At 33.2% G+C, this 14,827-nt stretch overlaps 2 protein-coding genes across 3 annotated transcripts in view; one reads left to right on the top strand and one right to left on the bottom strand.

Moving 5' to 3' along the window:
- Positions 1-2,879: 2,879 nt before the first annotated feature.
- Positions 2,880-4,683, top strand: LOC113404323 (odorant receptor 59a-like). The gene is made up of 4 exons (XM_064217561.1): positions 2,880-2,997; positions 3,309-3,387; positions 3,673-3,890; positions 3,982-4,683. The coding sequence occupies exons 1-4, from the start codon at positions 2,880-2,882 to the stop codon at positions 4,680-4,682; spliced, it is 1,116 nt and encodes a 371-aa protein (XP_064073631.1). The 3' UTR covers position 4,683.
- Positions 4,684-9,907: 5,224 nt separating this feature from the next.
- Positions 9,908-14,827, bottom strand: part of LOC113404317 (Ig-like and fibronectin type-III domain-containing protein 2) — a 158,435-nt gene continuing 153,515 nt past the window's right edge. For both annotated transcript variants that reach the window (XM_026645182.2, XM_026645184.2), the window contains exons 25-30: positions 13,146-13,269; positions 12,714-12,915; positions 12,295-12,467; positions 11,769-11,941; positions 11,574-11,657; positions 9,908-11,493 (exon numbers count right to left, since the gene is read on the bottom strand). In XM_026645182.2, the coding sequence (XP_026500967.1) occupies positions 11,302-11,493; positions 11,574-11,657; positions 11,769-11,941; positions 12,295-12,467; positions 12,714-12,915; positions 13,146-13,269 (948 nt within the window). In that variant the 3' untranslated portion in view covers positions 9,908-11,301. The remainder of the gene's footprint in view (positions 11,494-11,573; positions 11,658-11,768; positions 11,942-12,294; positions 12,468-12,713; positions 12,916-13,145; positions 13,270-14,827) is intronic.

Here is a 14,827-nt window from a genome sequence, read left to right as displayed (position 1 = left end):
ATCATGTATGCGGCGACGGAAAGCGGGCATGATGGCGTACGAGTCTTATCCGTCCTTACGAAAGCAAAACAATTCAGATTAAGTTGTTTCTCAAAAATGCTTTTATTCATGTCCCCTTAGCCATGATTATTTATTTATATATGAAGATTAAAATACCTAAATTTTAATATACAATACAATATTTGGTACGTAAATATTTATTGTAACTACCTATATAAATAAATAAATATTGGACAACATCACATACATTACTCTGATCCCAATGTAAGTAGCTAAAGCACTTGTGTTATGGAAAATCAGAAGTAACGACGGTACCACGAACACCCAGACCCGAGACAACATAGAAAACTAATGAACTTTTTCTACATCGACTCGGCCGGGAATCGAACCCGGGACCTCGGAGTGGCGTACCCATGAAAACCGGTGTACACATCACTCGACCACGGAGGTCGTCAATATAATATAATGATGTATTACATCTACAATTGCTTATTTAATAGCAAAGGGTTGTTTGTAAATACGAGCCGAGATCGCCCAATGGTTAGAACGCGTGCATCTTAACCGATGATTGCGGGTTCAAACCCAGGCAAGCACCACTAAATTTTCATGTGCTTAATTTGTGTTTATAAGTCATTTCGTGCTCGGCGGTGAAGGAAAATATTGTAAGGAAACCTGCATGTGTCTAATTTCAACGAAATTCTGCCACATGTGTATTCCATCAACCCGCATTGGAGTAGAGTGGTGGAATATGCTCCAAACCTTCTCTTCAAAGGGAGAGGAGGCTCGACGCTCACTTTTTTTAATACAATTAAATATAGTATATACCAATATTGTTAATACGAAAGTATCTCTGTCCATCTGTATGTTGCTTTTCATTGTCAAACCATTGAATCAAATTTGATTCTGATTTGGCTACAGAGTTAATATTAATTATTAATTTAGTACATATACGTCTACAGTTACTGTACGGATATTCTGAATCCGACGTCACGAAATTCGTTAAGTTTAAAAACGCGTGTTGCTAGGTAACGAGTCTACAACCGTTAACTTTTTTTTAAATAAAAATATATAAAAATAATATTTTAATATCAATTTACAATTTATGATTTGAGTCTCTTAAAGTTATAAAAATATTTGGAATTTACTTATAAAAAATGGCATTTGTTGTTGTTGTCAATATTACTGATATAAGATAAGTATATCAATGTCGTAAACCGAAAGTAGGGGGTGGGGGGGAACTCCTATAGCTCGGAGTCCTACAGAGGTGGGCGAATCCTCGTTGCGTTACGGTAGCATGCACAGACGATCCGTTGATACTTCCTGAAAAAACGGAGAGGGTGCCGCAGGTTTTTGAATGCAGGCTTTGCGTGAGTGACTCCCACATACCCCACCACATCATTTCTCCAGTGAATTTAGTTGGCACCTGGGGGGCGAATTGCCATTTGCCAACATGTCAGCGACATTAAATTTTCACTTGCTTATTTTATTTTTATAATTCATATTCTGTTCGGTGCTGATGTAAAACATCGCGAAGAAGCCTGCACGTGTCAAATTTCATTGAAATGATGCCACGTGTGTATCCCGCCTTGAAGCAGCGTTTTGGAATTTATTCCAAACATTCTTCTTAAAGAGAGACGTAGCCTAGCACTGAGACATTTGGGTACTTATTTAAATTGAATTAATAGAAAGAAATTCAAAGGTGTCTGCACAATTTTTCAGTTAAATAAATCAATAAATCTTATTATTCATTAAAAGAATACTTTTTAGACAAAAAAAAACCTGGCTTTAGGCTCGTATCCATCACAGGACCCATTGAACACAAATTGTGAATAACAGCATTATAAATTTGTTTATTTGAAAACAGCAACTATGCCAAGTTTCTTGCCGTTTCTTCTAACTGGAGGATGTCGTACGAAACGGAGTGTTTAAATATTTACGATTCAAAAACGCTTCATTGTAAAATGAAAGGAAAAAATACATTTGATTTAATATTCTAAACTTAAATGTATCCGATTTAGAAGCACTGTACACTTATGTACGTATGATGCAGCCTTAACAAGGATACCTAACTTCCTTCCAAATACTCTAAAGGTTTGTGATCAGACGCGAATAAAACCACGATTAAACTTTAGTAAACTTTAATTATAACGTCTCTAAGAAACAATACAGGCGACAGATATAAATGGAGTCTCAACATTGGTCAAAAAAAAATACCGAGATAATTAATAATAATTTATTTTCTTATATTCAATTCACACTCCTGTCTCTTTTCACCTCATATTTAATTCTTCAAGAGTATTCAACGGTCGAATATACAGTTTTGCATAAGCCGTTACATTGTTAAACGTGTTACATAATTTCAATCGTAATTATTCCTTTTACGTTATCTATCAGGTATCCATGAATCGATTAATACCATACTATTCAATTCCAACTGCTTCACTTTCATAAATTTAAAATAAATCAGGTAATTCTAAATAAAAATTTACATTCATTTTTGTACAATTATTATTAACAACATTAGTTATATAGACAAAAAAAAATAATTATAATAAAACTTTTTCATGCTTTATAGAAAGGGAAGATTATCCTAACTGCTTATAACCGGTAAATACCGCTTCGATCCGCCGTTATATAAACTGGCTGATTTTTTAATTTTATTTCATTATCTTAATATATAAGTTATATTTAACGCTATAATTAAATACGAAATAATTAAACACCATCATTTAAGTATCGGAAATCGGCCGGCTTATACATATTGTATGTGTCGCAATGCGATGTCATTTAAACGAGAACCACTAAAGAAATCAACTAAATTGTACTAGTTAACGATAAATATTTCTTAATTAACTCTAAATTTTAGGTGTTCATGAATGATGAAGCTTTCTCTCGGGAAATTTGGATTGCAGCATTGCGACCTGCCGACAATGTTTGCTAACGTCGCAATTTTACTACGCCTTATCACCATCAACATCAACCATCGCTTCAGCAAATGTAAGTCTGGGCTCCCTTAGATCGTAGGAAATAAATCTTGCCGCTCAGAAAGTCATCTCGGTTGAAATAAAAAAACAGAAAAACCGCACCGACGAAAACAAACACAATTAGTGCGGACTCGAGTGGTATTTTTTTCTTTTAGATATCAAGCCCATTGATTTTGAGTTTAAGATTTATACAGATGCTTAAAAATACCGATTACGAAATGGATTTTGCCAAGTATGTAACAGAAAAGGAGAAGACATGTTGAAGAAGAGTTAAAGATTAAAAATCATCTCTTTGTTGGCATTGATTGTTATTTGCCTTTGCAGGTATTCCTTTGATTTTCTATATAACGACTTCTATCGCGGGATTGACTTACATTTATGGCTACATCTTCTCTATGATCTGGTTGGTGATCTTTCGTTACGGTAAAGCAAATATAGAGGCGGCATCAGTGGCCCTTGCTTTTGGCACATGCAATGTTACTACCGTAACTAAGTTCGTTTACATGAAACTCTATGCGTAAGTTCATGGCTGTTCAGTGATAATATATAAACCAAGAAAATTTTGGATCGCATTAATTCTAAATTAAAATGTAGAGAAAGTTGTAACATAATATATTTGAAGCAAATGGAATGATTTATACAAAATATAATTTCGATTAAATTTGTAACATATTTTTAATGAATACAGGAAAGAAATAGAGAACTTCGTTGATAAGTTTTTACAATGTGACTCTCGTGTCACACCAAACACAAGATTTGCTAAAAATCTGCGTAAGATGCTTAAAGTCGTTAAGAGAAGAGCAACAGTTATTTGGGCGCTTCTCGTGTCCGATGGTGTCATTTACCTCTTGATACCATTTTTACTTCCCGGGAGACAACTAACTGTCGACGTCTACATATTTTACGGTACGAATTAAAGATTTGATTTTTTAATTTAATTGTTTAATATAGAAATAACATATTTAGCTATAATAATACTATGGTGTTTTTTTCCCAGGTTTAGAACCCATGTTGGAGACACCCAATTACGAAATAGCAAACTTTGTCATGATTGTGGGCATTGGTTTTGCAATTTATACAATGGTCAGTGTAATGGCATATATCATTGTTATCGTTGGTTATAACGAGGCACAATTACATGCCCTCAGCGAGGAACTATTAAACGTATGGGATGATAGTCAATACTTCTACAATAACATCGAACATAGGATAACTGATGATCACGAATCATACACTCAAAATCAAATAATGAATGAATATGTCAGAATCAGTCTTAAAAATATCACGAAATTTCACATTGCAAATATTAATCCTACGCGTGAATTGGACTACGATATGAGAACTATACTGGCATTTGAATATAGTATTAAAGCGGTTTCTATAATATCTGGACTGCTCGGTGGACTAGAGAATACGTTTCTTCAATTACCGTATATGATTATGCAAATATTTATGGACTGCCTGTCTGGACAGCGGCTGATCGACGCGTGTGAACAGTTTGAGAAGTCCGTGTATTCATGCAAATGGGAAAAATTCAACGTAAGCAATCAAAGAACTGTACGTTTGATGTTAATGATGTCACAGAAAACTCTTATGCTATCAGCCGGTGGTGTTGTGAAATTGAATTTTAACTTCTTCATGAATATACTAAAGTCAACGTATTCTGTATATACGACATTAAAATCAACAGTAAACTAATCGTTATAGAAGTGAATACAATGGAAATAAAACTTTATTGTTTTAGTTTATTATATAAAACATTTGGATAGAAAAAATATAAGTTATCTTTTTGGAGTTTTTTTTCCGATGAGCATTCATTGTGTTTTAATTTCTTTGCAAAATATTTCTGAGAAATTATGTTTAAAATAAACATTGTATTGGAAAAAAAATATGTCTACCTTAAGACAGTTATCATGCTAGTTATATACCTAATAAATTAAATACTGTTATTTTTTTTTTTTTATTACGATCAAGGTAAAACTGATTGAATCTCTTTCTTAAAAGTGCTCAGAAATATTTTTCTTTTTTTTAATTTCTCGCAGACGCTTAAACAATCACTTTCGAAAAGCGCAGGTTGAAAACTTTGAATTAAAAAAACTAAATTTAAAAAAGGCTAGTACTATGAAAATCCTCTTTTGTTATCTATTTTAAATTTTGAATATAAATGGTAACAGGAAAGTACTATGAATCGTTTTTGTTTCCTATATATATTTTTTTTTATTTGCTCAGGTTTGCTTTTCGATCTAATTCACAGACAGTAGTTCACAAACCCTTCAATCCAAAACACAAACATATAAAGTCTTGGTGCTGTTTGGTGGTAAGTATATGGTCTACTGTTCTTCATATATGAATATGGCCTGCTTCTTTTTATGCATCCTTAAATATATATATAACCTTGAACGGAAAATAACTTTTAAATTTGACATCCATATATATTTTTTTATGATCATAATGATATAAAATGGAATACATTTTGACGACGAGCATATTACTGTCCTGACCATTTATGTTTTATATATATGACAGTAAATAAGTCACATTTATTAGTATAGCTCTAATTGATTCTTGAATAGCGATGGTAGTTACGGTATTAAACGTAAAAGGGCTGATGATTGCGATTGAAATTAGACACCTATTATAATGTAATGAGTTCTGCAAAACGGTGTTCCATAAAATATTTATTAGAAATGATACATTTTGAGAGCCTATTGTGAATTAAATAAAAATAAATAATATTTTCATTGTACATATTTGAATTCTTTAAAAATGACTGTCAAAAAATTTATCACCGGTAGTGAAAGTAAAACCTCAGACGTAAGAAAAGCTGGCGAAAGAAAATTAGGAAAAATCAAAAATTTTTATTTTGTAATTATTCATATGAGTTATATATATCATGGAGAAAATGTATATGTAGACATAGCAGACCGCAGTTATAATCACGAGAACGTAGGTCACGAATGGCATATCTTGAACGAGAATATTGAGCTAAGGGTATTGTGGATAGAGAAGACTCGATGAAAACTAATCTTACCCAAACTACTTCAGAAGAAAAGTCAGCATAAATATCTCATATCGCAAATTAGAAAGAGTCCACATTGCTGTTATTATAAAAGATATTTATTAATCATATTGAGAATTGCTAGAAATAACAAAACAAGACTCGCATTATTGCTTTCTTTGCTTCTTTTCGGGTCAAGGATTTTCTTTTCTGAACCGGTAGTTGTTTTTACAACGACTAGTCAATAGCAATAGTTAAATGTTATGTTTCTACATTAAATGAAGAAATTCGAATTCTAATATACGTATCCCTGAATATAAACATGGATTTATTTTACGATCTTTCACATCGTTCCCGTTAATATATGTTGGTACTAAAATTTTTCGATTGCTCATATAGTTCAAATCATATTTTAAACTAGCGAATTGTATTTTTTTTTTTTTATTCACACGCTTATGGTTATAAATCAGGATCTTAATTGCCTAAATCAGTTATTAAAATTGAGTCGAGTTTAAATTGTATGCTGTTAAGTGGAGGACTAAAAGGGGGGCGGAGGGGGCGGCACGCCCCGCGATTCTTTGCGCGTTCAAATGCATCGGCGCTCCTCTGATCAAATCCTAAGCAAGACTTTAAAAATGTGCTTAGTGTAGGTACTCAAGATCAAAACACTACTCTCTACAGCCATCTAGACTTTTTACACATAAACATAAATAAATATATATAATAAACTAACATAATATAATAAATAAACATAAACACTTATTAACACCCAAATGTAAACCGAATAAAAAGCTTGTAACACTACATTTTTTTTTAAAGCTGGCCTCAGTCGGCTTTACCGCACCGGGCCTCTGACGGGTTTAGTCCGCCACTGGCTGTAAGAAATATCTACATCTTGTTTTGGACTTTTAATTTCTTACGTTCTTTAATTTGCAGAACACATCGTTCTCTAAGCTATGTGACTTTATTGTAACATTGCTGTTGTGTCTGATAAATTTTTTGACTTGTAACATGATTAGGTTGTATTGATTATTTTAGGTATGCTTGGGCAAATGGACCACCTGGTGGCAATTGATCACCACCGCCCGTAGACATTGGCTCTGGTAATCTGGACATTGGATCTGGTCTTTTTGTATTAATGTGCGAGTAAAATCGTCGAAGATAATTAGTATAGTTGTAATTGGAATCCGTAAACAGTGTAGGTAATTGTTATTAAAATAACATTACACGCGGAATAATGTAACATTCTTGAATAAATTATTAATAAAAGTCTTGTTATATCATTACATAGTATAAAACAAAGTCGCGTACCATTGTCTTGCTACTTTTCCAATCAAGAAGTTAAGACTGACCTTGAATGAATGACTTACTTACTTACTGACTGGAGCACTTATTTTCCTTCTGATCGATTTGTGATTCAGGCATGCCATTAGTCATTTGCGCAGGACATTTTATATTTATTTTAAGTGGAAATTTGATCGATTTATGTTTTTCTTATATTTGTTTTTTTACTATTAAGTGTAATTATAATTGTTTGTTTCCCAAATAAATAAATAAATAAATAGTGGACAAGTTTGTGTGCATACCAAAAAGGCATTATGTATTATGCAATTTATTTTCTCTTACTTATAAAGTGACTGGAAAAGTCAAGACTACGATTTTATGTGCTACAACTACGACTTTTGGAGGCAAGGGAGAGTATTTCAAATACGAATTTAGAATACTACTTACTGACAATTTTTTGGAAGATAAACCCAATAATTTTATGTACGCCAGACCTGGACCTTGAATCTAAGTATCTCTGGGTCTATGACCATTTGGTGACCATTAAATAAATGAGGCTGGTAATGACCATTAAATCATCGAGGCCGAGGGGGTTACGTGGCAGAAATTTGTATTTTACTAGTTTTCGCCGTACGTTTCGGTCGTAAGTTTTAAGTATAAAAAAGCCTATGTCCTTCCTTGGGATTTAAGCTTGTTTCAAACAAGATTTCATCAAATTTGGTTTAGCTATGATAGCCTCACAAACATACAGATAGAGTAGGGTTTGCCTTTTGCAAAAACCAAATATCTTGTGCTCGTTTTAAACATTGACATTTTTAAATACAGAAACAAATTAAACGAAAGAATTCGCAATTTAAAAAATCCCATTCGTTCAATTCAAGGAGACATTTAAGAGATGTCCTTTATTTATTTGTTTCAATTAGTTAAATAGTTAACCGAAATTATATTTAGTGGGCAATTGAAATAAAAATCTAAAAACTTGTTGTAGAATTCGTTCGAAAAATGTTGATAATTGTCAGACGAGTGTCGATTAAAGTTCTGCCACATGTTTATTGTTTATTCAACAAAACACATTGTAACAGCTTCAGTGGCAGATCCAGGATCTTCCTTTGCGATGGGTTTGTACTCGCTGAACGTTTTTAGATGTTTTACCATCATAATGAATACTAAAAATAACTGCTGGCTAAGAAATTAGAATAATCTTTATTAATTTCAGTTTAAGATTTGTTGTTGAAGAACTTGTTCAAACATTCAGTTTAAGGGAAGATTCTAGCAGAAGTTGTCACGTAAGGAGCATTATGCGCCCTCCAGGCGACTTTCCCCTCTTTCTCTATTTCTATTGTACACGGTTTTGTTTAAACTTATTTTATATTATTGTTTTAATTCATATGCCTTTATTAATAGCAATTGTATTTTTATATTCTCAAAAGTTGCTATTTTATTTAATTTAATGCATATATAACGGAAACGAACGAAACTGGGTATCCCATGAGCTTTTTTAATTCAGGTACTTCAAATATTTTGTAACACAGCCTTAGTCCACTTTCCTGCTTACCTTTCTATGAAACAAAAAACATGTTTATTGATACTTGATTTTATATTAACTTCTTATTTATTATTTTTTGTGTAATAAATTCTGAAATACAATTATCGTTTGAATATCGAATTAAATATTTACTCGATCTCCATTTGCGCACCCTTTGGTTCTTCAAATCAAATAGTTTACTGAACTTGTTGAAATCGGATTGGACTCTCGATGATAGTTTGCGCGCTTGTACGCGATTGTTCACGACAGCGCGATTGTTTGCTCAAATTTACGATGAGTTTGAGTGTTTCAATGAGAGAACTTATTGATCTAAAATAGAGATTCATGTACTGTTTTGATGCATTCAAGAATAAATGTAAATTTTATTCATTGTCTTATTTTTAGGTAGTAATAAACTATACTTATATTATAAATGAAAAAGTAACTCTGTTTGTCTATCTGTCTGTTGGTTTTTCATTTGATGAAATTAGGTATAAATCTAGTTTGAACTTAAAGGAAGGACATAGGTAACTATTTTATGCCTAAGTTCTGATGACCAACCCCTATAAGCCGGCGATTGAAGCCGCGGGCGACAACTAGTAAAATAAAATTATATAGTTTTGTGATGTAACGTTTTACATTTTAAGTGTAAATAATTGACTAAATGTTTTCTTTATGTTAAAACTAGTTTACGCTCGTGTTTAAGCGGGTAGGAATTAGATATATTTTTTATATATTTTAGGGATACAAGGTAGCTATCTCCACCTCTATCTATACTCTAATCTATCTCTGCGCTAAAGTTCATTCAGATCTGCTCAGCCGTTCGGGCGCGATTGAGTAACAAATATCCATCCATCCAGACTTTCGCATTTATAATATTAGTAAAATTAACACATTGCATTATAGTAAATTTTTCGGAAGTCGTAATTGAATCTAATCTCATTAAATTTAAATGTTAAATGTCTTTCAAGCGCTGTTAGCAAGCGCTACCAACGCTCCGCAATTGCAGTTATGAGTTATCTTAAGTATTGATGTATACCATAGTAGTAGTTTTTAAATTAATATAATATAATAATTTTACTCAAAAAAAAAGTTAGCCAAATGAAACAAGTTGGATTCTTAAATATCTTTTTTATTAATATTATTTACAAATCTAATCACATCCGTCTTTATCTAAATTATTTTAATAGAATAGGAAGAAGTTCCTAATAAAAACTACTGATCACATTCTCTTCTGAGCAAATTTTAAATGATATCTTACTTCGTATGTTTTCATTCAAATTTTATATCAAAATAAATTATATTTTATCTAATAAATGAACCGTGAGTGCTTTTAATGTTATTATTATTAGCTATTCCTGTTTAAGTTACGTTACTTATCGAGGAGTTCAGCATTTTTGGGGATTATTCATGACCATGACGCTACATCAGTCCCACATTTCTCGATGAAAATGTTAATCGGAAAAGTTAATAATAATAACAAAAATATTTTTAAGAGTTTCGTTGAGCGACATCTATTAGAAATTCATTAAACTACAGTTGTCATGAATGCACAATAGATGGCGCTAAAACATAAATTTAGGATGCTTAACGGTTATTGTCATTTAAAAACATACGTAGTATGAGAGTAAATTATTCCGAAACATATAAAACGTGTATTTAATTTCCGTATACAACAAAATAATTACAAAAATCTATTCTTTTAGACAATAAAAAAGTTTATAAGGAAAATCATTCTTCCTTCAAGAATCGAATGTATGTACATTTTATTATTTGCAGTTTCTATTTATAATTTTGATGTCATTATATATAAACAATAATTCGTTATTCTTACTTAGGTACGTATGGAATGTTTATGTACAATTAGTCATACTTTTACATACCAAACAGTAACTAAGTCTAACCTACTGTATTGTTCGAAGGCACATTTTTTTATAGAAAATTTCTAATTTACTTCTTCAAAACTGACGCTACATAACACTAAATACAATCACTTCGCCAAATACCACAACCGAGATCAACAACGACGACTGTGGTATTCAGTAAATACAATATTTACATGATTTTTTTTTTGGTTTACATCACATTAAGTATGGTAGGTATTGAAAATATATTTATCTACACTCCGCTCAGACACGGCTCAATCTCACAATGTCTAATGTATTGCTCCTATCCCGTACCCGCAAAATTCCTACAAATATATTTGGTGGTCACTGAGAAAGTTCCGTTTCGTACAACGTGCGAGGGGGAGGACGCCAGTGTGACGTCGCGCCGGGTATACTCTAAGACTGTACGCACATAGCACCACGCATGAGCTTCTGTCTATCAACTGTTGTCGAATAATCGGAAAACCAACTCTACTCCTCACTCTTTCTAATCAGAAGCGAGAAGTGGAAGTTCGGATTGCGCGGGAGCAGGAAACGCGCAGGTGCTGTGTAGGCCGCTCAGTAGGAGGGCGCCACCCGCGACGTGAGGCGCGGCGAGCGGAGCGGCGAGCGGCGCGCCGCGGGCTACGGCTTCAGCCGCTTGAAGCCCGCGCCGTCGTGCCCGAGCTTCAGCTCCTCGTACAGCGACGGGTCCACCTCCCGCGCCGCCGCCAGCGTGGTCCCGGGGTTCTGAGTCTCTTGTCGCCAGGCGGCGCTGTTCGAAATGCCGTTGGCGATGCCGTTCTCACCGTTGGACGTGCCGTTTGGCATTGTGCCCTGTGAATGAAAATATTTTAATTTAACTGTTGAGTCAAAAGCTCTCAGAGAGATTTGTAAAAAATGTCCTAGTGTATTACATTGACAGCGTTATCAGGATTTGGTTCGCGGAGGTAGCTTGGATTTTCGAATGCGACTCCACCCTGAGCTTTTAGTCTAAGACTCTGAAAAATAAAACAAAATGGTGTTAAATATTCAAACGAACTCAAAATATTTCAAATATTAATATAATTTAAAATCAGTATGAAATGGTGTTATATTATCGGTTTAAATACCTTTCTATGTCTATAATAAAGTCCTGCAGCTAGGAGTATAGCGGCTACTAGTATACAGGCTACTGCTACTCCAACAGCTGAGGCTGTTCCAGACGTTGACACTGGAGCTGCGGCAGCAGCAGTTTCCTGACCAGCTGTTGTAAACATTATTGGCTGGCTGAGGGATGATGTACCTGGTGATGGAAAAATGAATGAAGTCAGTTTCTCTTGTCTACATATGCATGATCGGCAAAAAAATGATTTAGAGAATTATTACTATCATCAATAAGTCAGCGTTATCGAATAAGTTTCTTAATTGTGCAAAATATTAGCCGTAAGTTCTTGTAAGCCTTTGATTTTCAATTTATCTACGAATTTTGTCATTATATACATCACATTAACATAAAAAAAGGGTTACAAAGAAAATGTTATTGCTATAAGACAATTTTTCCAGCCACTCTAGAGCGTCAGGAGCACTGGCTTGTAGTTATATTAATATAGGTCCATTATATTCTTATCTTATGAATACAAGGCAGTATGTACTTACCGACATCATTTGCCGCTTTCACTACGCATTCGTATCTGACGTCATCTTGTAGCCCAGTGAGAACAACGCTTGTCTCGCTGGTATCTAGCTTTTCTGGTACCTTAGCACCATACGCTCTCCAGAATACCCGGTACAAGTATACCGTGTCAGGGTTCTTGCGTGGAGGCTCCCAGCTGTTGATAATACAGGCTTGTTAATTAAACCTTAAGTATATAATTTAGTAAGGGTTCTTTCTGACATTAAGAATTCAAAATTTTCGCCAATTCAATAGTGTTTAAGAGTTATTAAATTATTAACTGTTGGCATAACTAATCTCTCCCACAAAATATATGAGTCGATATATTTTCTCAGAGAATCATTTTCCGAGGACCATTTCCATTATTTACCCGTATTTTATTGTTAAAATTATATAAAAGTACCTCAAGAGAACAGCGTTAGGTGTTGGTGCAGCATGTGCCTTCAAGTTTCTTGGAGGTCCAGGCATCTTAGCTCCAGAGTCCCTGAAGCAAGCTAGAGCTCGCCTCGCATGTTGGAGGGCGCAGGTTCTGGAGACAGGTCCACCACGACAGAGTTCCAGGCAGTTACGCGGAACGCCCCAAGATGCGCAGCAGCTTCTGTGATCTGGATATGTATATTTTTATAGGTGTATTATTTATGATTATTTGTTTAAAATTCAATCACATTGACGTTCCAAGTTTACTTCAGAGATCGATATTTTAAAAGGTCATAAGGACACATTTATGTTTAATGTTAAAAACATACTAGTGCTCAATAATACAAGTTTTTTCAAAATAATAATGTTCATTTCATCTGTATTTACTCTACTCTTATAGTTGATATTTATTGTTTACCCGATCCATCTGCAGCACACTTCATGAGTTTGTCGAAGTCATTCATGCATTCAGGTCGGTCCATGATATTGTCCATGTCTAAATGGAAGCTGCATGCGTCGATGCACGCTGATGATACGTTCATCTATAAAAATGTTTAAGACACTTTAGATTGTCGTTTTTCGCTTAGAAGATAAAGTTTGTAATTTCCAACAAAATATCAAAATTGATTCAGAAAATAGTGTTGGAAAGTGTTAGATTTGCACGATTATATTCATGTATGTAGTTTACTTAATATATTGCGATATAAACTTAAATTTTTTTCCGACCCCAAATAAAATTGGTATAAACGCAGGAGGATGATGACTCCAATTTATTTGAAACATAAAATATGTTTTCAATATGTGAATCTATTTAAGATCTTTTTATCAAATAAAAGACATAAAAAGATTTTTATATGAGTTTAGAAGACTTTTAAAGAAGTTATTTTACGTGAATTCAATTAATATTTCGAACCATGCAGTGTCCGACTATTATTTCAATATACCTGCTTCAATAAACGCCTGTAGTTATAAGGGCCCTTTGGAATTAGTAAAATCAACAGAACTTTTTTTTGTCTTTTTGTCATGGATATAAATTAAATATTACAATGTACCGTTTCGTTTAGTTCATACAAATAATTTAAGTCCATCATGAGTTTTAACAACTTAAATTTTACGAAAATATTACTTATCGCTAATTTAAATTTGTAAGTAGGTTATTATGATCACAAAAACATATTTTCAGAATTGTTCGAAATTTTATCAGAATGGGATGAAAAGCGTTGTTTTCCTTCAGTTAATATGAAGTATTAGAAAAAAAATAGGTAGGCGGAAAGGCACATGGGTAAGTAGTAACCATCCCTATAAATATTGGCGCTGTAAGAAACAAATCAATCCGCCATATTGGGAACTAAGATGCTATGTCCCTTGCGCCCGTATTTACACTAACTAAAAAATGAATACTAAATATTATTGTTTAGCGGTAGAATATTTGATGATTGCGTGGTAACTACCCAGATGGGCTAGCACAAAACCCTACCATCAAGTGATAATTAATAAGCTTTTATTTAATTCCATTTATATAAAAAAACATAAATATATAATTCCAAAGTTAGTACTGAATAATATATCACGTAAGGACAGGTGTCGAAGCAATTCCTAAGTTGGAAATTTCGAAGCTGTCAAATTGTCTTTTCAAGTCTATAGCCTGTTGCCCGTCTGGCGAGCCAGACTATTTTTAGGCCGATTTCATTAAAACTAAATAACGTTATTGTTTGATAATTTAATTCCTGTCTAGCTTTTGTTTTGATCACCAATGTTATTGTTTTAGTCTCGAAATTCTTGATGATATTCTCGAAATAAATTTATAAGCGATACTAAATTTAGATCAGTGATTCCAATTAAAGTTTTTCCAATTAAAGGTATGAAAACATTATTTTATTGAGATTAAATCATCAGATGTTAAGCCATCGAAGATTTATTTTTTGAATCATATGAATAATATATATATATATATATATATCATTGTATATTTATGTCACGTGACAATACCGAAACTTTCTGGTTGATTAAATTTAAAATTTAAGCCATTATTTTATTCATCGTCATTTTACTGTACTGTTTTGACTTGTATAATCAAAATCATCCTGGCTGGTCTAAAAT

The sequence above is a fragment of the Vanessa tameamea genome, chromosome 17, assembly GCF_037043105.1.
Source record: "Vanessa tameamea isolate UH-Manoa-2023 chromosome 17, ilVanTame1 primary haplotype, whole genome shotgun sequence".
Lineage (NCBI taxonomy): Eukaryota > Metazoa > Arthropoda > Insecta > Lepidoptera > Nymphalidae > Vanessa > Vanessa tameamea.
The sequence above is the reverse complement of the archived record's forward strand: the minus strand, read 5'-3'. Positions and strand labels throughout refer to the sequence as shown.